This window comes from Schistocerca cancellata, chromosome 1, assembly GCF_023864275.1.
Source record: "Schistocerca cancellata isolate TAMUIC-IGC-003103 chromosome 1, iqSchCanc2.1, whole genome shotgun sequence".
NCBI lineage: Eukaryota > Metazoa > Arthropoda > Insecta > Orthoptera > Acrididae > Schistocerca > Schistocerca cancellata.
Window position 1 is genome coordinate 1,242,735,500 of NC_064626.1, and position 24,693 is coordinate 1,242,760,192.

The window sequence follows — 24,693 nt, forward strand, 5'->3', positions numbered from 1 at the left end:
GTTTTTGTGAATCACAATATTCATCATGAAGAACTGCATTTTTATGGGACTGATGATATAGTCAAAAAGTGGATAATGTCATATGTAGCCAAAAAATTACAGAAATTTATACTTAGTAATTCAACCAATGCAGTCCATGGAAATTTTTATGACTGGGGAGAAATCACATATGGGTTTCCCCAAGACTCACTCTTAGGTTCACTATTATTCAGCATATACGTAAATGATATTCTGTCTTTTATGGCACTAGTATTTTAATAATATAAGCATCATAGAGTAACAGAAGAAATAGTACAATGTTCTCAAAAGTATCACTGAGTAGTTTTCCATGAGCGGTCTCGCCCTCAATTTAAAAAAAAAAAAAAAAAAAAAAAAAAAAAACAACAAACCCAACACCAACATATTCAGTTTTGCACATCTAGAGGTACTAAACCAATTATGAGAATAACACGCTGTGAGAGAATAAAAATAGGGTGGAAACTTCAAAATTCTTAGATGTTCATACTGTTGAGAATGTAAAACGGAAAATGCACATTTTGGGACTCCTAAAACATCTCAGTTCCACCACATTTGAACTAAGAATCATTGAAAATCTTGTGGAAAGACAAATCAGTAAGTTGACATATTTTGCATATTTTCATTCAATAATGTCATATGCTATTATGATCAGTGGTAACACAACTTCAAGAAAGGAAGTTTTCATTGCTCAAAAACGTGCAGTAAGAGTAATATGTGTGCGCACCACAATCGTCTTGTAGACATCTGTTTAAGAGGTTGGGCATTCTGACTACTGCTTCACAATATATTTATTCCTTCATGAAGTTTGTTGTGAATAACTCACTGCAGTTCAAAAGGAACAATGATGTACATAATTACGATACCAGAAGGAAAAATAACGTCCATTCCTCCACATTAAGGTTCTCTTTAGCGCAAAAAGGGGTGCATAACATTGCAACAAAAATTTTTGATAACTTACTCAGCAGTGACATAAAATATCTGACAGATAACAAAGTAAAATTTGAAAACAAACTAAAAAGGTTCCTCCTTGAGAATTCATTCTATTCTGTAGAAAAATTTCTATTACTATAATGTGTAAGAGGTGGTGGGTACAAATTACTAACTCACATCTGTAGATTAAAAAAAAATTATAAATGTTCAACATGCAGCCATATTTAAAAATTAAGTTGTGATGTGTATGTAAAATGACCAATTCCACATCATTATGATTTATCATATAAATGATCCACGGACATGAAACTAATGAACTGATAATAAATTCACACAATTTTCTTTTTCTGGTAACCTTCAGGCTCTCTCTTACTAGCCCTTGCCACTTTATCAACAGAGAGTACAGTAATTTACGATGCTTTACTACTACTTATTCCCTCTCTAACGTACTGCTTCCCTGGAACTCTTTATTAGCATTCTGGAGTTTATGCCTGCTGTTGCAATTCTCCTGCAGCATTTTATTAGTCCAACAGCTTGCTTGAAATTAATTATAATTATAATCAAGTAGGCCTACACAGAAACTAAGAGTTACCGAAAAGTACAATATAAAAAATAAATTAATGGTATTCCCAGGTAATTATCATAAACTTCTGTACCTGTATAAATGTTCTCTATTATTTTGTCGCATTTTCCTGATAGAGCAGAATAGAACATTAGCTTGTTGTTGCTGGCAATAGCAATTACATCGCCATTTGGTGACAAGGCCAAACGAGCAGGGACATTTTCATGTTTATAATTGCCTGTCATTAACAAGTGAGGGTCTTCTCCTTTCATGTACTCAACTGAAAAATAAAATAAAAAAATTATTGAAAAACAAAACCAAAGTAATACAATTGCAGATAAAATCCTAAAATGTTGAGATGTATCACATTTCATCATTTACTAATCTTATTTTCTTACAATAGACAATTTTTATGTAGCCTCAAACAGATACATGCACCCCTGAAATTACATCTATATGCCTAATTTACTGTTTAGAATATGTTGCCCTATGAAGTGGATCTCCAATGCAAAGTTATGCATGAATAACATTCAGAAATAGTGTAAGGTAAGAGAAGTGCAAAATATTAACACTCAGACTTTTACGTATCTACACATATTTAATAAAAGTATAAACACTACAGTTTACTTATCAAACCGCAGTGGCCTTCAAAGTTTCATCTTACAAGGTCTGACTAAATGAATATCTTAACAGTTTACATGGCATTTTAACGTAACATGGCTCAACCTTACTTAGCCAGACTTCCTTATATTATGTTAAAGTTGAAGATTTTATTGGACCATTACAATCATTCGCATGCATTTTATGGATTTTTCTGAAATTATTCAACATATTTAAAGTCTGGGTTACAGGCCAGAAACATTATGATCAACACAGTAACTGTTCACGAGTGAGTCTCCATTAACTTCCTTACCATCCTTGCCCATTCTTCAAGTTTTATGTTCTGAGTGAATGTAAGATTATTCCATTTAGGCCTACCTCTATTTTGCAAGTCACCTCATTGTGCGTCACAGAAGGAACTTCTCGTATCACTCCTGTTTCCCCCTTTCCTACTTGACTAGTGAATATTGTGCAGAAAGAATGACTGTTTGCAAGCCTCCATATCGGGCCATATGAAATTCGGATTGTGTTAGGCTACTTATCCGTTGTGTGTTACAGAATGAATGTGCTTACAAACAACAACAGAGTTTTGTGCAAATCTTTTATGAGCCACAAATACGAGTTATACAACCAACATACAAAATAATGTAAAATATCAATATTGACTATGGTTTTGTAAAGTATGACTCATCACAGTCTAGCTGTCCTTTTTTTGACAGATCATCACTTGCTGCAGAATATTTGTAGTACTGTTCTGCTTTCACTATAATTTTCACATTTCTCATTTCACTGTCAAAACTATCTCAGTCATCTAATTTTCACACTATTCTTATATGAAAACTTACTCACAGTCAAAAAAGAACTTGGGTTGCAACTAGCACTGCTTCAAGTATCAATTTATTTCTTCTTGCCCAATTAAAATACTGCATAAAAATGATTAAGAAAAAGCTTCAATGAAAAAAAATCTTGCCCAGTACAGTAATTCCTGAATTGTACTTAATGCTCACAACTTGAATATAGCCCAAACGAACACTTATTACTTATCATGCCTCCCTTCTTTTCTTGCTACCTTAGTGTGTTGTTCTCTCTATTGCTATATTTTTCTCCTTTTGTTTTGAACAATTATCAAACTTTAACATTTTCTACTCTTTTCTTCACCTATCACAAGCTGCTATTTTTCATGTTTTCTCCTCTTTCTTGTCAATTTTTAACATTTTTTTTAAATTTATCCACTGTATTTCTTTACGACTTACATGTCTTTACAATTACAAATTTATTTCCATTCATCCCTCTCATCAAAAGATTTAATTTACCTACCCCTTGTACCTGTACATCTATTCATTCTCTATATACTTTTGTCACGTTTTCCTTTTTTTCCCCCGTCTTTCCTCATAATTCATAGCGTTTTACAAAGAAAGATGAGATCCTGAAAATGGATGTTTTTACCCTCCACGCTGCCCTCCAATACTAAATGGGTGATCCCTTGATGCCTCAGAACATGTCCTACCAACCGATCCCTTCTTCTGGTCAAGTTGTGCCACAAACTTCTCTTCTCCCCAATCCTATTCAATACCTCCTCATTAGTTATGTGATCTACCCATCTAATCTTCAGTATTCTTCCGTAGCACAACATTTCAAAAGCTTCTATTCTCTTCTTGTCTAAACTATTTATCGTCCACGTTTCACTTTCATACATGTCCACACTCCATAAAAATACTTTCTGGAATAACTTCCTGACACTTAAAACTATACTCGATGTTAACAAATTTCTCTTCTTCAGAAAAGCTTTCCTTGCCATTGCCAGTCTACATTTTATATCCTCTCTACTTCGACCATCATCAGTTATTTTGCTCTCCAAACAGCAAAACTCATTTACTACTCTAAGCATCTCATTTCCTAATCTAATACCCTCAGCATCACCCGATTTAATTCGACTACATTCCATTATCCTCATTTTGCTTTTGTTGATGTTCATCTTATATGCTCCTTTCAAGACACTGTCCATTCCATTCCATTGCTCTTCCAGGTCCTTTGCTGTCTCTGACAGAATTACAATGTCATCGGTGAACCTCAAAGTTTTTATTTCTTCTCCACGGATTTTAATTCCTGCTCAAAATTTTTCTTTTGTTTCCTTTACTGGTTGCTCAATATACAGATTTAATAACATCGGGGATAGGCTACAACCCTATCTCATTCCCTTCCCAACCACTGCTTCCCTTTCATGCCCCTCAACTCTTATAACTGCCATCTGGTTTCTGTACAAATTGTAAATAGCCTTTCGCTCCCTGTATTTGAACCCTGCCACCTTCAGAATTTGAAAGAGAGTATTCCAGTCAACATTGTCAAAAGCTTTCTCTAAGTCTACAAATGCTGGGAATGTAGGTTTGCCGTTCCTTAATCTAGCTTCTAAGATAAGTCGTAGGGTCAGTATTGCCTCATGTGTTCCAATATTTCTATGGAATCCAAACTGATCTTCCCCAAGGTTGGCTTCTACTAGTTTTTCCATTCGTCTGTAAAGAATTCACATTAGTATTTTGCAGCTGTGACTTATTAAACTGATTGTTCAGTAATTTTCACATCTGTCAACACGTGCTTTCTTTGGGATTGGAATTATTAAGTTCTTCTTGAAGTCTGAAGGTATTTCACCTGTCTCATACATCTTCCTCACCAGATGGTAGAGTTTTGTCAGGACTGGGTCTCCCAAGGCTGTCAGTAGTTCTAATGGAATGTTGTCTACTCCCGGGGCCTTGTTTCGACTCAGGTCTTTCAGTGCTCTGTCAAACTCTTCACGCAGTATCATATCTCCCATTTCATCTTCATCTACCTCCTCTCCTATTTCCATGATATTGTCCTCAAGTACATCACCCTTGTACAGACCCATACTCCTTCTACCTTTCTGCTTTCCCTTTTTTGCTTTAAACTGGGTGTCCATCTGAGCTCTTGATATTCATACAAGTTGTTCTCTTTTCTCCAAAGGTCTCTTTAATTTTCCTGTAGGCTGTATCTATCTTACCCCGAGTTAGATAAGCCTCTACATCCTTACCTTTGTCCTCTAGCCATCCCTGCTTAGCCATTTTGCACTTCCTGTCGATCTCATTTTTGAGACGTTTGTATTCCTTTTTGCCGGCTTCATTTACTCCATTTTTATATTTTCTCCTTTCATCAATTAAATTCAATATTTCTTCTGTTACTACTAGCCCTTGTCTTTTTACCTACTTGATCCTCTGCTGCCTTTACTATTTCATCCATCAAAGCTACCCATTCTTCTTCTGCTGTATTTCTTTCCCCCATTCCTGTCAATTGCTCCCTAATGCTCTCCCTGAAACTCTCTGCAACCTCTGGTTCTGTCAGTTTATCCAGATCCCATCACCTTGCAGTTTCTTCAGTTTCAATCTACAGTTCATAACCAATAGATTGTGGTCAGAGTCCACATCTGCCCCAGGAAATGTCTTACAATTTAAAACCTGGTTGCAGGTTCGAATCCTGCCTCGGGCATGGATGTGTGTGATGTCCTTAGGTTAGTTAGGTTTAAGTAGTTCTAAGTTCTAGGGGACTGATGACCTCAGTAGTTAAGTCCCATAGTGCTCAGAGCCATTTGAACCTTTTCCTACTATCGAATTCCAGTCACCCATGACTATTAAATTTTCGTCTCCCTTCACTATCTGAATAATTTCTTTTATCTCATCATACATTTCATCAATCTCTTTGTCATTTGCGGAGCTAGTTGACTTATAAACTTGTACTACTGTGGTAGGTGTGGGCTTTGTATCTATCTTGGCCACAATAATGCGTTCACTATGCTGTTTGTAGTAGCTTACCCACACTCCTAGTTTTTTATTCATTATTATACCTACTCCTGCATTACCCCTATTTGATTTTGTATTTACAACCTTGTATTCACCTGACCAGAAGTCTTGTTCCTCCTGCCACCGAACTTCACAAATTCCCACTATATCTAACTTTAACCTATCCATTTCCCTTTTTAATTTTTCTAACCTACCTGCCCGATTAAGGGATCTGACGTTCCACGCTCCGATCCGTAGAACGCCAGTTTTCTTTCTCCTGGCAACGATGTCGTCCTTAGTCCCCACCCGGAGATCCGAATGGGGGACTATTTTACCTCCGGAATATTTTACCCATGAGGATGCCGTCATCATTTAACCATACAGTAAACTTGCATGCCCCCGGGAAAAATTATGGTGTAGTTTCCCCCTTGCTTGCAGCCATGCGTCTATATCCACTCTAAACTCTTTCACCAATGTACCAGCTCTGACCCACTCTCTTTGACACCTCCCCTTTCATTTTTATCTTCCTTCTTCTTTACTACAGGTGGATCCCTCTCATCCTGCGATCTGAGTTACATGCCTTCCTGTTTAACCTTCAGCACACTGTTTTCTTCTCCCAAAGGAAGAAGCTAGTAATCCTGAAAACTAGGATATGTGCCACCTTTACTTTCTTATGTGTCTGTTGGTAGCGCTACATATTTTCCCTCCTGAAGGTAAAAATTGGATAGAAATTCTGTCTCAAAATGTACCGGATGGTTACAATTAAAGTGAAACTACTCATGGAGATCTATCATGGGCTGTAGTCATTGTGTAGCAGTGAAACTTGGTAGGTATGCTAATGCATTAATGTGGAACTGATTTACAGTGGATAAAATTAGCTCCAATTTTAGCCAGCAAGTGTCAATCCGGTGCTGTGAATGCAAGAATGACACACAAACACATTTCGATATGTAATGGACTAGGTGCGGGATGTGAGCAGAAAAGATCAAACAAGTAAGAAAGGCATAATGTTGACACCAGAGACATCAAAGACATGCAGCATCCATGAAACGACATGATCAACAGTTGCTCACAGCTGTTCCGCAGGAATCTAAGCAACATGCCCCTGTATACTGCCTTTTAGATCAGGTAGAAACTGAGTATGCCCCTGGTAAAACGAGTTCATTTAGGTATCAGCAGAGCCAAATGTCACATGGATTAAGACCAGCTGATCTCGCAGGCCATGCATCTGAAAAACCTCTGAGGATAACATGTTCGTGTAAAGGTGCATTTAGCAGATCTTTTACTGTGTGAGTGATATGAGGTGTTGCCACATCTTGCATGAAAACAGTGGTTTCCAAAAAGTTCTGCTCTTTCAAAGCAGGAATAACATGCTGTACAAGGTGGTCTCGGTACTGTGCAGATGTCACCTGACAGGTCTTCTGGGTTTATTCCCTTCAAGGAATGTACCAAGAATTAAGGCGCTTGTGAATCCACACCACAGAGTCACATATGGTGAGTGTAATGGCTCTTTGTGCATAACATGTCATTTGACAGTACCCGAAATTTGGCAGTTTAGTGTATTCACTCCACCCTGTAGTGTAAAACGTGCCTTGTCACTCCACAGAATATTGCACAGCCACATGTCATCAACTTCTTCCCATGCCAGAAGCTGAAGGGCAAATTCAGAATGCTGCTATGGATCATGATGTTTCAGTTGCTGCACTGTTTGCATCGTGTAAGGCTACCAGTGTAAAAATGGACAGCAAAACTTTCTTGTTGACCATGGGATGGACTATTCTTGAACACAGTATGAGCACTAGCACCACCCAAGGCATATTATCCATGGTCAGTTACAGCATCAGAAGCATCAACAATTCCACTGGGAAGGAAGCCTTCCACTTCCAGGTACAACACCAAGCTCACCCGTGTTGTCCAATTTCATTCTCATCTTCTTTACACCATTTAAAGACATTGGGCCTCTACTCTGGCTCATCAGTCAGCAATATACTCTCCATGCAGCACTGTTACTGCTGCCATTCACATAAAACAGTTTTACTAACAGTGCATGCTCTCTCTTCTCCATACGCATACTGTTCACTCACGTTATTGCTTGTCAGTCCTGTCATATAAGCAGTGTACAGTGCCACATCTGCACCTGATGACTGAAACTGGAACATTGTTCTCCAGCATACACTGGTTCCACATTAACACATCTACCAAGTTTTGTTGCCATACAATAACTATAGGCCTCACTGGACCTTCTTGAGTAGCTGCACTTTAATTATAACCAGCCAATATTGTTTTTCTCGATTTGACCTTCCTTTGATACAATTAATTACTAATCTTTCTTATCTTAGTCTCGCAATCAGGGTATTTATGTACTACTGAATTTACGCTGTCTCTGAATGACTAAAAAGTTAATGTGTGTGTGAATCTGTAAACTGGCAAAAGCATCCAGTTATTTGTCTATGCCCTCCTACACCTTTCAGACTAGCACCCTATAATTCTCCTGTCTGACAACTGTTACAGAATTAAAATATTATTTGCTATTGCAGTTTTTTGAGACCTCTCTCTTCTTCCTCCACTTCTACAGTTCTTTGTTCATAGCTTTATGAATACTCCTCAAAATTCCTAACATAAATATAACTAAATCGGTATTCAGTTGTTCACATAGAAGTTCGTGCCTTGAAAAAATTCCATTACTAGAACATCTGTTAAATGCGTTTATCAGACAGAACTTAGCACTTCCATTTATATATTGCGTATACATAAAGTTACATAAAATATGTAAACTATTTTTTTATTTATGTCAACTCCATCTGTCCTTTCATTTATGATGTGCAAATTTAATTTTGTCTATATGTCATTTATAGTATGAAATGTAAATTGTTCAGGATCGTAGTGAAGAAGTATCAGTTATGGAGCAAATCTGAAACATTTAAGTTCCAACTGAAAATAAAAGTTTTTCTGTAAGGAACATTATTTAGCAAGTGACAAACCTTTTTGCAAATACCGGCTCTTAATACTCACTGTTAGTGTCGTAGAGCTTCCAAGTGCCATCTTTTGAAACAGTTGCCATACGAGATGAATCTGCACTAAATCCAAAGTCATACACTCCAGAAGAGTGTCCTTGAAGTTCAAATGCTCGACTGACCTGGCTGAATTCTCCTGTCTTGCTAAAGCGAACTTCCCATACTTTCACATCTGGTGCAAATCCTACAAATAGAGGACACAGAAGAAAACAATGAGTTATTATAAGCTACTAATTTTGCAACAAGAATTTACTGTGTCCAGATAAACAAACATGCATTTTAACTGGGGTAAGGTGTAACCAAAGAAAGACTTACAAATATTTTGACAGAATAAATTACTATTTAACTCAAGTGGTACACAGAAACAGACAAATGCATATTACAAAGACTTTAAATTTTCTGTGGAAATACAAGAAATTATTGTACAAATAAAAATATCTACGCAACAATATTCTGAGCTTTATATTCACCGTTCACTTCTATATCATGCTATGAAATGGAATATATTAGGGAGTGGCAGTAGGTCTGCACAGTCAACTAACAGAAATCAACTGTTTAGTATGGGATTAGTATTTCCCTTATACAGCTTACTTATCCAGTAACGCAGTTCCCCCATCAAATTTCCTCTCTTCTACTGCCCAGTGTACTTTGAACTTCAAACCACAGTTTTGTATTTGGAAAAATCTGTAAGATTTTAAGCGGCAGAATTTTAATATACATCTTCAGGAAAATAAGTTATTTAGTGTCAGCTGGTGACATTTGAATGACAAGAAAAGATTATGGTATTACTGAATTTACTGGTGTGCTACATACTTCCTGAATCGCAACACAGTGCCATATGGGCTGTCATTGGTTGGACTAAAATGTCAATTTATTTTGTATCCACCACAACATTGCAGTAAAGTACAGCCTTGTTGTCATTTTCAAGCGGCTGTCTTTTGTATTGGGATGAAGCTGCTGTTGGATTAACTTTTTAGTTTGGAGTATAGTCCTCTTTTTTCTTAATTTTGTGCTGCATATTCACTTGGAGATGATGAGGCAAGAGACAATGTAGTACTGGCAAATGATAACAGGAATTTATTTATAATGCAAATGAATATACAGTATAGAAGATTATGGGACAGGAGATATTGGGAGGTGAAGACCTCGCATTCGTAAGCTTTCAACATTGACAAGCTACTGGCAAAATAATCTAAATAAACACAACAATATAGCAACAAAACCTACATTAAGGTTTGCCTAGAATATATTTGATTTAAATTTAACTGCCACTCTACTTATATTTCACCAAATCACTACTTATGAATGAACCTTAGTTCTTTGCATACACTCTACAGGTACAGCTACTTCTTAAATTGTTATTGCCATGCACTGTGTAGTGAATCTTGCAAGACTTTCTAGTGAAGCATGAATAAACAAACTTGCAGAGATTTCTACAATATTGTACATACCTGAAGCAACCACAAATCTTCCGCAAGGTGAAATTCTTGCACAATGGGTATTCATAAGGTATGTATCAACCTTGGCTAGTTGTTGTCCCTTAAGGTCCCAAATCAACAGATCAGTTTTGTTAGAACATGACATAATGTACTTTCCACTGCAAGCAATTCCCAGGCCAATAACAGCTTCTTCATGTAGCTGGAACAATAAATATTTTTCAGAAAATATTCCAACATGTATAGAAGTTATTTTTCCACATAGCAGGAATTGCCTTCTGTCAATGAATGACATAGTTCAAAATGAAAGCAACACCCTTATTCGGATTTCATCGAGTGACTTGAGGACTTGGTTTGTTATTTATAGGAATCACATAAAACAAATCAGGATAACACAAAATATGCAATGTGTCTGTATATGAGCCAAGAAGTGAAGACGATTTCATGAACCAACAGCACTTCTTGCATGTCCAAGAAATCACTTCATACTACAAATTAGCATGCACCCACACATATGCGCTATAACGGCTATTTGTGATTAAAAAGTGCAACAAAATAACGATTAGAAACTACTTGAGCAGTTAGAAGGAAACATTCAGTCCTGGGATGCGAAACGTAGAAGTTCTCTGGCATAAACTTAGTTTCTTTATTGACCATGTGATAAGTTTGAGCTGTGGTAGAAAGTGAGGAATGGGACGATCCCACCAGGATTCAATAATATTAATAAGTTATCAAAGTTACTACAAAATCAGAAAGTACTCTCTAATAAATGTGAATCCTTGTTGACAAACAAAAGGTGAACAGGGCTGATATGAGCATAAGGAAAACAATGTGAAAACCATTCCATGAATTCAAAAGTAAATTCTTATCCGCCGGTTTTTATAATGACAGTGGAGTTGCAGAAAATAATACAACAGCTGAAATATTAAATTCTGCCCTCTGCAACTGTTTGGCAATTCAGTTCCTACTTTCACATGCCACACACGTACTGAAGTAACAGATGCATAAGTGAGTGAGTGAGTGTGAAATTGGAAGTCCCATCAAATCACTTTACAGAAATATCCCCTCTTCCAGTTACAGTTTACTGCACGTGATATGCAACACTTACATCAGGTATTAAACAAAACTTTGGGGAATATGAAACTCTTCCATGGTTTGTCTTTAAGACTCTTAAGGTTACCAGACTGATTACAATGAGGGTAAATTAGATGCCCGGCATCTGTCTTCCTACTTCATCACCACCTATTTCAGTTTATTTTCTGTTTTAGTATTAATTATCAAATTTTGGCATTTGTTTGGTGATTGAAAGGATTAACCTTCCACAGTGAGACAACTTCATAAAACAGTCTGTTGCTTACATCCACCTTGCATCATCTGTCATGCAAGCTACTAGAATTACTTCACTTCATCATCACAAATTTTTATGTCAATTTTATGCCAATATCATTTGATGCTCAATGATGCTATGGCAACTTCATGTTACTGATTCCCTAGTCTGTGTTCTAAGAATCTAAAAGTTTGCCTCTGCTTGTCGCCATGAGATTTTGTCCTTTTAACTGGTCAACATAATTTTCAGATGAGACCTTAGTTCGGTATCATATGAATCACAGTCCATGCATATTCTAACCAAATGAGTCTTCCAGTCAATAGCTGATATGTTGGACCACATCTTAGTAAGCAGTCCTTATTCATATTGTAATTAAACAAACTCATCAACGAATGAAGTTAAATCGTCTGGTCTTACACTACCTCAACTTACTTTCATATTTATGAACCATTACTGCAGTGATGTAGTTATTCTGGAGTGCACTACTATAAATTTATTTTTTTGCTTGGTTTTCAATTAACATATAAAGGAACTCGTTTAATGATAATGGATTTATATACAACAGCCAAAAGTATCCACCTTACCTTTGGAAATTCTATTGCTTTGGAAGCACCACTTATCCAGCCATCAGCCTTCTTTGCAATTTTGTAAACTTCAATTACATTTTCCATATCTTTTTGGATGATAAAAGCTTTCGAATCTGGACTCCATTTTATGAAGGTAGCATGGTCATATTCAACATTTATTCGGACAAACTTATGTTCTCTTTGATTCCAATCTTTAGTACTCCACAAAAATATTGATCTATCTGTAAAACAGAAAAAAAGCAGCTAAACATTAAGAACACCATCTAAAACCACCTAAATATCAAAACAATATGGATACCTGAATTGTACAACTCTTTAATAAAATTTCAGATCAGGCAGGTCACATGTGGGGAACACTAGTATCTGAATAACAACAACAATGGATATTGCTAGATACAAAAATACATAAAATAAGGGAAAGGTAACTACACCTCTATAGCAGACTGATGCACAGCATACAGAAAAAAGTAGAGGAGAAGGAAATCTAGACATATTATGGTACACACAGAATGGACAAATGAGTCGCAGATAAGTAAAAAAAGATGTTGTGCATTGATACACTATATGTGAATGGTTCTTTTTCCCTTATCTGGACAGGAAAATACATAAGCACCAATGGTTAATATAAGTACGTATAAAGAATTACACACAAGAAGATTATAGAAATCATTCAGGTGCAGACTTATTCCTTTTTTACGATTTGAAACATGTAGAGAAAAAGTCATGAGACAAATACATAATCTTTCAGCAAATATGGTGGGGTTCTCACTGTCTAATCTGCATCTTGAAAATATATGAACTGTAACATATGATGAAGGTAACAGTCCAAGTTACAACTGATTCTACTTGTTGGCAAATTGCAACTAGTTTCTACTTCACGGAAGACCATTATCAAATGGTTGTATGTTCCTATACGACAAGGGTAAGACTGGCTACAATAAATAATAGAAATTTCAAGTATGTAACAAAGGTGTACACTCTGATAAAGATAAAAAGGCAAAGTCATTTGAGAAACTGAGAAAAATTGTTGTTGAGTTCTTAGATTAATGGCTTACAACTGGGGTCTATCACTGAATACACTACACTACACTATCACGAGAGCTGGCTATACAAGCAACTATGAGATGCTCCTCATTACAAGAATATCACTATACTTGCTATAACTGTTAAAAGTGATTCCAGGGGATATTTGAGATATGGTTCCTAATATATGTTCTTTCACCATTCTAGTGCCGTGTCAATAGCTTCCACACAACAAAAATCAATAGCCTTTAGGTAGTGCTTTGTTCCATCCAGTTCTTATTTCTCCAAGGCTGTGTTACTTCCATCCACATCTACAACTATTCTGCAGCATTCCTCAGCACACAATATAATGTTCTGCTTGGTCTTAAGTTACCTGCTTATCTTACTTGTCCTAAAGCACATAACAGTTTTGTCATAAGATCTTAGCTCCCGTAACAGTTATTAACAGCAAACCCGAATTTGAAACGTAATTGAATAATCAATGCATTATCAAGCTCTTCCTATTATAAGTTTTGTAATAATCCACAACGAGAGTAAATGGTTTAAGGAGGCCAGTCCATCAGCATTCTCTGGCACATGCACAACTCATGTTAAAATCAATGTTTCTATTACATCTGATTGTCACAGTAAATTGTATCATTTGTAGCCAGTCTTTTCTTTTAAATGTATCCATGTTATATGGATGTGGGTGAGATCTGTGACACTCTTCACAATCTTATAAACAATACAAGCTGCTGCCTCAATCACATTTTATAGTTATGTTTACTTTAGCACGGAACATTTTGAAAGCATGCTGCCATCTTCAGTTGCAAGTTACTTCCTAGTGTAGTCATGCAAAATTAATAACAGATATACATCCGAGGATGGCAAATTGGTGCCAGAAAGCACAACATTTAAGCAAATATTGCTATGGAACGAGAGTACCGATGGGAATTGTGTTTCTCATAAAAAATCTTCGTTTTGTCAGTTATTATTTTATAGTTTCATTCACATTTGTGATAATTTGCATTAACCCTATGTAATCAAAACAACTTAATGTGTGTTCAGCCGCACAGTATCACATATTTTATGTACAACACTATCTTTTCCACCACTAAAATTTGATTTTTAACAACCTCCTATCAATATGTATATTTCTACCTATAGCGCCTCCTATCAGCCTAAGATTCTCAGCTCACAAATTACTGCTGACAACAGTGAATTTAATATGATTTCAGTTGTGCTTTTCTTTTTCCAAACCTGTGCATTCTATGTTCCTCTGTTTTTCCAGCTCAGGCAGCTATCATCATTGAACACTGCACTAAATTAATTGATCATGTACAACAGCAAGAATGAGGAAAGGGCAGCACTTACTAGGGCAATGGTAAGTGTGTCAGCAACATTAATCCTGAAATAGATATGGTTTACTTTGCCACTGGAGAAATGCTATCTGCCTAGATTTATTGTTAAAGGGTCATTGCTTGCTGACTGAAGATTTTATACTGACAGCAGCTAAAATGCAAATTATTATTATTATTTTTATTTTTAACTTCTACATAAGAGATACAAATTTTCATAGTGAGTAGTGAAATATTGAGTGCTGAGACACCAACACCATCAACAAGCTTTAGAAGTACCTCTACCAAATCTGATGATACACTGTAGTAGTGTACTTTTATATGGAAATTTACTAAGCACACAACATATACTGTATGAAAAGCAAGATATGCGCATGTGCCCAACAAAAAAGATGTGGCAGTAACAGTTAGGAATTTGATCCAATTCACCCCTGTAGAGAACGTGGCACTATCAAGCGTGACTTAATTCATGAGAAATTGAGTTCTCCGATGTTAATAATTCCAAACAATTGAAAAAAAAAACAGGTGGATCAATAAACAAAATAAAAACCAGAAATTAACAGATACATCTCTTACTAGCCTTGAACTGACTCTTGAGATTCAGCTTCAGATGTCAGGTTATTTTTAACTGTTGTTTAAACAGTTCTGACTGCTTGGTGTCATCTGCTGGAAGGGGATGAGGTATGAAGCAAATTACTTTGCTTAAGATTGGCTTATGCTGCATTATTCCACCACTATGGGAAACCAATTTCACATGGGGAAACAGCCAACATCTTCCCAGCAATGTGTTAACAAAATCTTCAGACTGAGTAAAAGAACGATTTTACAATAAGAGGGATAATTAATGCTAGTTGGTTGCTGTCACTATTTTCAATAGAAGTCTACCTGAAATTTGATGCAGCCAGTCTGAAGAAACCAATTTTTTAATAAAAATAAAGTTACTACAACATTTGGGCAACAATTTTACTGTTAGCGATGCATTAGAACTTCTCTGCATTTACTACATAACTACCAAATGACAATATAAACCACACTTGCCTTCTCTGGCATTACAAGCCTTCAGTACAACTACCACCACTCAAAGAATCAGTTGTGCTGCAAAACAAATCTCATGAAGAAACTCTACTTTGCAGAAGTGCCCTCTACATTTCTGTTATTTTTATACTTGTGTGTTTGTAAGGTGTAGCCTTTTCTATGTAGTTTCACATTCAAGTTGCTTCTTGTAGTACCTACCTCTGGAGAGCCAAATAGTGCTGTAGCCTGAAACTGCAACCAACCAGTGCCTAAAAAATGTGTGAAACTCCCAACATAAGATGATTACTGGGGTATAACTGGACACCAATGTGTTTTGAATGGGCAGTGATTAAAGAACAAAACTTGTCTCTTCATTCCTCCAAATAAACAATCATCGGTAAATTGGAATAGTCCAATAAATATAACTTTCTTCCCTCTATAGCCAACACATGAATAGTTTCATTTTGATAAAATCCTCTCAAAATATTTTTGACATAATACAGCACATTTTAAGTGTGTCCAATGAGAATCCTGTGCCAATAATGCCTGCACTGATCCCTATAAGAAATGCCCAATAACTCTCAAAATGAGGTGTCATCAGTCAGGATGTCTAGCTAAACATGTGCAATGTTTTTTATGCAACCAATAAAAAATAATTTTAGGCCAAAGACAAACATTGTATTTTCAGTGTAGCAGAGCGTATGTTGTATTTTGACATGACCACTGTCGTCACGTGCAAATAATGAATGTGCAACATTGGTGGCTGTTTGTGAGAATAGGAAATAAGGAGGCACATCTGAAAGTATATTGTTACTTTATAATGTTGACAAGTTCATTCGACAGCTTTGATGTGTCAGCAAATTCCATACACTGAAATCTTTAACAAGCTATAGGAATAACTGGAATCAAAAGTCAATAAGAATCTGGCGCTAATTTTAAATGCAAATGTTTATTAATCGTACAAAAATTGGTGAAAAGACTTTACATACAAGTTTTTTCCAACCAGAACAGAATAATAAATGGAAAAAATACACATCTGCCAATAAAACTACAAAAGTTTTATATGAAAATTTACAATATCTAAGAATTAACAACCTTTCTCCCATTACATAACTGGAAACCCTAGAAACTGTTGAGTATCAAAGATACTCTCGTCCAATACAAAGTAACTCAAATGGCAGGCCCTTCCAAACAAAAGACCAGCAAAGTATCATGTGCAGTCATCAAGACCTCAAGAATACTGTTTTGGTTCGACATAAGGTGAAAACATAAGAAATGCAGATCTTCAAAACAACTTACAAATAAATAATTTAACACATCACTCACAAAACTACACAAATTATTTCACACATACAGTCTATTACGAGCTAAACAGTCATTTCTGCCAGCTGTGCGATACCTAAATTTGATTGATACAGAATAAACACAGCTCAAAAGAATGATCTTCCAACATACTATAAAACAACTTTATAATAAAAAGATGACTGCTTTTTTCCCATTCAAATTTCTGCATAACAGTTTTTGTACTAACAAGCTACAGTTGCTGCCTCTTACCTGCTACAGACAAACGAACACATCTGTCAATAAATGTTTGATTAACGAGGTGGCAATTCAGAGCTAGCAACTTCTTGTAACAACTGATTCTCAAATGCTGCCACGAAAAACACAAACATTCTACAAAACAGAATCACACAAATTAAAGTTCCACTCACTACAAAATCCAACAAATCACGCAATATAAATAATGGTCACTTCGTAACAATGGAACTGAAAAACATTACACACTCAGGTGTGCTTCTCACTCTCAACAGTCTTTTTAAGTGCATACACAACACAGCTCAAAAATCTATATCAATCACAGACAAGGAATGAACACTGCCTCGACAAAAAATGTGGGGGGTGACATCTTCCAACAGTCTGTTCTCAAGAAAATCTGATATAAAAGAAAACATTATACAAATTTTGCAAATACTTTTCTGAAAAATTGAAACTACTGTTTCCCACCCACAGCCTATTTAAAAAGTATTTCAGAACAAGTGTGACAAAGACTTTTCACAGTACATAAAATATTTGCCAATTAGCTATGCAATTTACATTACACTTCACAGCTGCTACAAAAATTAATGGCAGTATAATAAAAGAATGAATATCTATATTCATAGAAATCAGTTGACCAAAGTAAAATGGCACAACTGCATTAAAAGGAACAAAAATCTGACTAGAATCAAGGAATGCATGCATATCTCACAGCAACAAATTCAAATGCAAGCATTCACGAACAGTCAACTAGATAATGCACTTTCAGATCTATTTCAGTGTACATTATATTCTCACTAATTGCTCAAAGAAAGCCTCCAAAATATTGGTGTAACATGAAGTTAAGTACAGTTCTTAGAAGGTTTCCATTAACATGAAAATTGAGCAGTTGCAAAGTGTTCTATGCACTCTGGGCATTTGTCACCTTGTGAGAAACCATTACAAAAGAGGCACTGATTAACTCTTACTATTTTTCTAAAACAGCTCTAAAATCTTTTCTGACCTTCCACAGCATCAATTCAATGGAAGCCCTTGCATCCTCAAAACTATCATGTCCCGACGAGTCTTGCTGTATATCCCTCTTAAGTAAACAACCTACTAAAGATTTTAGTGATCGTCTGTAAGGCAATCCATAATAATGTGGAAAAACCACTGAAGTGTCTATCACAGTGCTGTGTATAATGCGTAAGGCACGAAGATCATTTTCAAGCCCATGACCTACGAGTATGGTATCGGCATTTATGAAGCCCATCAGATCATTCTGCACATCTTTCAGGGACTTGGTTGCTCCACGCCTATTGAGATCACGAGCTGTGATACCAGAGAACCGAGTATTGTAGTCTATTATGTAATTCTCTGGTCTCACCAAACAATCGTACACAAGACGTCCATCAGGTGCAACAACAGTAACTTTTGTTAACTCAAGGCCACGTGTTGTGTAACACATCTCACAGTCCAAAGCATACACACCATAATTTCCATCCGGAGGATGTGTTCTCCGTGGGCGGGTCCGAACATAACTATCAAACGGTCCATTAATGCCTACCCCCACACCATTCCACACATGCAGTTTTGCTGTTGTGCATCCCTTGCTGCTAGGCTTACTGTGGCAACAGCTGTATTCCATACGCAAAGACATTGATGATGAACTCACAACTCTCTGCAGCTTGCCCCAGTGGTAGAGACAATGCTCTTGTGTTAAGTATTCACCATCTTCTGTTACAAAAAAACCACGACCACAACGAACACATTTCTTCTCCTCACTCACACACAGTTTTTCTGCTTTTCCTACTTTTGATAAGTGTTTTCTTTCACTGCTGTTCACAGTGGACTGCTTTATTTCAGGAACAATTCCCTGATCCTCTTCAATGACACCGTCGACATCTGAAGCTTCCTGTGAGGCACTACTGCTCCCTTCTTCACCACCACTTCTATTGATACCACTGTCAGCACTGTCACCATCACTGCCTGTACTAAGGGAATTTTTTTCACTTTTTGTACTGTGGCTGGCATCCCATTCAGCACCTATTTCACTGTAGTCCATCCCAGGCTGATCTTTTTTCACAAAATCCGTAATTAAAACAGTATTTTTTAGATTCTCATTCTTCACATGCACATTGTCCTCTTTTAGACAACAAGGCTCTTTTCCTAATCTTGCACTCATAGGCACAAACTCACGTGCATTCACATCAAACAAATGAGATGAACTCCTGAGGGGGTCCGGACCTTGCATACAGGAAGACACATTGCTGCTATTGGGATTAGAACTGGATGGCGGATTTTTGTAAATTATTGCTCTCCCTGGGTACAAGGCACTCTCAACAGGATAACCCAAACCAAGTAGTTGGTCAGGGCTGAGGAGGTAATGTCTAAGAAGCACTGAAAGGTCACTGTCCGACAAATTCAGCTTCGCATGTTGGCGAAGTGTTGGAGCTCCATTCCGCTTCCCACTGCTATCGGCACCACCAGAGCGCCGGGCTTTTGCTTTGCTCTTCTTAGCTGCAATGTTGTTTCGAGGCAGAGGAGACCCATCATTTCGACGAGTGCGATTCTTCTTCTGCCGACGGGTTAGCAAAGCACCTTTCTGGTTGCCATCTGTTTGGCCCTGAGGGCTGTTCTCTTTGTTGGCTTCACTTCCACTGCTGTTGCCACTGCCTTGCTCACTGCCCTCTCCACCAGGATCAAGCTCTTCAGAGTCTTCTTTAGTGCAATAGAAAGAGGGTATCAATCACCAATCAGTTCAACTGACTGTGACCTTTATATCTACAATCTACATCGCTCATGCAAATATACCTTCAAAACTACACTATAAATTATATTGGCTTCTAGCAAATTCATAACAGTAAACAAAGTTATAAAATTATGTGAACATCTATCTCTGTACGATTTGCAACACCAACAAAATGTTCATGTTCGCCCCCAAATACGAAGTAGGCCCCTACTTTGTTTTATGTGCACCCCCCCCCCCCCCCCTAATATAAATTTGCAAACTATTTCCAACTAACAGCTGTAGTGCATCACATATTTGCTTCCAATCTGAAATCTATGAAGACCACAATCGTAATTTTGCGCATTACAATTATATGCACTCTATAGATTTCAATTAAAAGGTTCGTATGTTCTATTCTACAGCTTACAGTTGTCATTTCCAACAATTTTTCTGGAGAAGCATTACACCCCACCTACAACTGTATCACTAGACTATAGAAAATATGAAACTTTGCAATCACAGTTTAGTTAAATACATAAGTGCTGCATTCCCTGAACTTCAAATAGCCTATTTATAATTGGCGACAGCTTGGAATAGATTACAACCAATGCGCATATCGTTTAATAAGTCATATTACAACCTTTATTTATTACTGCAAATCACAGTTTTCCATATACGAATTTTGTGGGTAGCAGCATGGGCTTCAACCGGCAGAAACATTACACGGCATGAAAGATGATAATAAATTTATCATCATGTCCATTTCGTTCGTGTAACATACCGTGATATATCGAAATGTAGTAAAATCTTGCATATCATGAAATCATTTTCGAGTCACCTATACCTCCTTCCGAAGACAGACTTATGCATTTGAATGCAGCATCAGCATATCCCACATAACTATGCCTATTCAATATAGTATAATTCAACAATATGTCCCTAGTTTCTTAAGAATAACTTATTGCTTTCAGAAAGTTTAGCTTACCTTCAGCACAAGTTGCAAGATATTTCCCGTTGCTACTGAAATCCATATCTAAGACAGTTCCACTATGTCCTTTTAGTGATGTTAACAGCCACGGATGAGAAAAAGTTTGCTTGGAATCTCTGGTCCACTTTTCCTGGTGTTTCTTCTTGCTGGGCTTTTGTGTTACATTTGCTGCTGGTTTTTCTTTCTTCGTTGCCTCAGTTTCTTTACCTGTAAATAGAAAATAAATTGTAATAAAATTTCACAACAATACCTATCTTACAAAAATTCGAAGCAAAACATAGTACTGAGCAATTACAAACATGAACACGTGCTCGGTGACATGTGCTTAAAATCGTTACCGCATAAATATAACAAAATAATGATTAAACGCGACTTTTAACGTGGGTTCTACAGCACTAAACATAACACAGATCCCAATCCGAAATTATTTTACAGACATGTGACTATGCAATTCTTACGTTTTGTTGAATCTTCAGCTGCAGGTGCTTTAAGCAACTTCGATATATAAACTACAGCAAATACGGTAAGCCCAACGAAGAAAGTTAACACTACGATTGGAAAATCTGGAATTCCACTACCGGTGCCCGACATCATGTAAAAATTAGAACACGAGATCTTCACTCAACCAAACACTGCGGCAGACTGCACCTGACTAAGTAGTATGCGCTACTGCTGCTACGGCGAATGGCGGGAACGGGACACTGCTGTGATGCTGCCTAGCGGGAGTTGCTCCGATGACTGTTCTGTTTCGCCCTTGTACCGCTATGAGCCGCTGCACTCTGCCAGTTCCTCTGGCACTGCATTTTCAACTCAGCTCAAGGCTTCTCAGAAACAACTTTCTCAGTAAATTTTAACTCCCACAGAGTAATTTCAAATTACAACACTCGAAAACTTGATGTGCAACAAAAACAAATACGGACGAACTATGTGCACCCAAATCGGAAACCACCTTACTACTCCGTCGCTGGTCTGCAACTGACTGCTGAGGTGACTTCGTTTTCGCGGCTTAATTTCAGCCTTCTCCTACCACCTCCTGACGCCGGCAGAACAGAAGCGTCACGAGTGACGTCACACGTTTACTCCCCACTCCTTTGCAGTAGTGGGAGAAGCCACGCGAGTTTCCTTTTAAACAGAAACGAGTCCACTCCAACAGCGTGACTAATACTCGCAGGCGTGAATTTCTTCAGAAATGAAAATCTAACTGGCAAAAGAATAAAGCGGAAATGCAATTCACTCACAGAATACTACATATTTCTGCTGTCTTGTGATGCGTGTGCTGATGATCCGAAGTAGAGCAGCCGCTTTTACTGCGTGACTGGTCGATTCTTTGAAGTTTATATATCTACCCAAGCCGGGACGGCTGCTCCCCTCTTGCCCCTCTTGTAGCGCTGCGTCAGAAAATCAGCTTAAAGAGTGACGCATTCGCCTTGCCAGCGTCTCTGGCCCTGTTATTAAGGTTACGAGTGTGGAACAAAGAGATGCGGTAGGACAGTTTTAATATTTATGTGGTAACTTCATTAAAAACATTAATCGTGTTACTTTACAGCGATCTCAGCGGTGACTAAATGAAATACAGTAACAGTTTTCACGTCGCATCGCAATAGCTTCAATCGAAGGCAAAGAGATCGTAAATACTGATGTACTACCCGGTCTTTGTCAATTATTTTGTCCAGAAAAAATACTGTATATTGAACCACCAACGTCTGACAGACCAATTGATTTCAAGTGTTAGACAAGTAGTGACCAACGTGGAATTATTAAAATGTATGCTGTGCCATGATGTAATATAAAGAACGACTTTTCTGACAGATATACAAGGTTTGTTGCAGAGCAGCTTCTTTGGATTCTGACGCTGGTCGCAGAGCCCCATTTTGATAGGCAGGCTACGTTATGAGGAAAGTTGGAAAAGGTAGAAAATCTCTCTAATATTCACGAAGTGAAGCCTACGTAGAGTATTTCCGGCCATCATGCAATCATAATCTCCATTACGAGAACTGTACGTAGTGTAAACGTGGATCGATCACTCTAGATCCTTAAATATGATCCCATGAGTAAACAACATTGGCCACAGGTGTAAATTCGGGATTCCTGCATTCGGTCTAATTACACCAACTCAGGCAAACTGATCCGGTGGAAGAAAATGACAGAAACTGTGAAAAACAATGATTATCTTTATGACAGTGCACTGCACTCGCTGATTTGCTAAATGACGTACTACGTATTTGCGAAGCATTCACACTACAAGGCCTTCTATTAATTTTTATACAAACAATTAAATTTTTTATAAAAACCGTTTTATTGCTTCTCATAAAAATCGTCTTCCATATTTAAATACTTTCGCATGCGTTGGAAGCAATTCTTGGGATATTTTTTCATTTCTCTATTAGTACACCCCCTCCCCCCCCCCCCAAAAAAAAAGGTTTTGGAGGGATTCATCAGCTTCAGAGGTGATGAAAATTGTTGTCCATGTAATTTCTGTTTTGCATAAGGGAACAAGAGAAGCCATTAGGCAGTAACTATAAGGAATGATGCCTTATTTCGAGGTTTTTGGATCCTGAAATTTACTTCCGGAAGGAATTTTAAAATTAGTTACAATGTCCGGATTTTTGATACGTCTCAGATCAGAGATAAATTAAGCGACAAATTCAGCACGGCGTCCGACGTTGGCAAAAGTAAATAATGCAATAAGCGATTATTCAAGTCTGCGAACAACGCTTTGGCGCCTGCTTACATTGTGTAGATCGTTAAGTGCCGGTAAACTCAGTCCTGTAGCCAGATGCTGCCAACCTTAGTGATCTAACAGTGTTACTATAACCTTAACCTTTAATCATTCAAGTATAATATTAATAACGTTGACTAACCAGGTGTGGTCTTGAGAGACCTCAAAAAATATTTATTGCATCTAAATTAAATAATTGCCATGGAACATTTAAACATTTCTCATTAATACCTTCAAATACATAATACAACATGAATCATAACATTGAAACTTCAAAAATAAATAAATAAATAACTGAAAAATTAGTAATCATAAGTGAGAAAAATAAGAATTGTTTCATACATACGGAAAAACGCAATGCAATATCGTTTTAACCCTTTTTATTCTTTAATCGTAGACCGTTAGTTCAGACAAATATTTGAAAGATTCAAACAATAGTTTGAGAAAAAAATAGATTTATTCAATAAAACTGCAAACAACGTATTAAGGATATAAATTCAATAATTTCTATTTATTACGTACTTGCGTTACACATAATAACAAATCTTCTTCACATTGTTTGTTACAAATACACAAACAGAGACATATCTTCATGTATGGTGACAACTGTGACAAGTTTTTGTAGAACATTCCAGGCATACAGGCTTCCTGCAAGAGTGGGACATACATACGGTTTTTCTCCTTTTCTGGGAAGACATACATAGGACACTTTCCGCTTCCGAAATTTCTCTTCAGAGCACGGAAGTTCCTCTTGAATTCCAAAAACTCTCCTAATGCATCTCGAGTTTCAATAGTGAGTGTTTGTTAGTAACTCAGATTTCCACACAAGGTATGACGAGCTTCTCCGCAAGGCATTTTCATGAAATATAATTTGGAAAGTTTTTGTTAGAGCTATACACCACATATACATTTTGGGGCACTAATATCAATGATTTTGTAAAAAGCTCTCGTAGATCATCGGCGAGTTCGACGTCCTCAGCTATACTGAGCACATTTTGCTTGTAGGATATCAACACCACCCTTGGTTTCATTGTAGCAGGCAGTAAACTCTGGTTTATCACTTGCACTGTCGGTGTCCCTAGAGTGATACATGGAAGATATAGCAAA

At 37.1% G+C, this 24,693-nt stretch overlaps 1 protein-coding gene across 5 annotated transcripts in view; it reads right to left on the minus strand.

Annotated features, from left to right (window-relative positions):
- LOC126094812 (transducin beta-like protein 2) overlaps positions 1 to 21,872 on the minus strand; it is a 36,472-nt gene extending 14,600 nt beyond the window's left edge. For 2 of the 5 annotated variants that reach the window (XM_049909426.1, XM_049909406.1), the window contains exons 1-6: positions 21,326 to 21,855; positions 20,865 to 21,074; positions 12,257 to 12,480; positions 10,361 to 10,547; positions 8,908 to 9,093; positions 1,605 to 1,790 (exon numbers count right to left, since the gene is read on the minus strand). In XM_049909426.1, the coding sequence (XP_049765383.1) occupies positions 1,605 to 1,790; positions 8,908 to 9,093; positions 10,361 to 10,547; positions 12,257 to 12,480; positions 20,865 to 21,074; positions 21,326 to 21,461 (1,129 nt within the window). In that variant the 5' untranslated portion in view covers positions 21,462 to 21,855. Of the gene's footprint in view, positions 1 to 1,604; positions 1,791 to 8,907; positions 9,094 to 10,360; positions 10,548 to 12,256; positions 12,481 to 16,563; positions 19,870 to 20,864; positions 21,075 to 21,325 lie in introns of those variants that run through there. The other 3 variants (XM_049909416.1, XM_049909397.1, XM_049909389.1) reach the window with 3 other exon arrangements.
- Between the last annotated feature and the right edge of the window lie 2,821 nt (positions 21,873 to 24,693).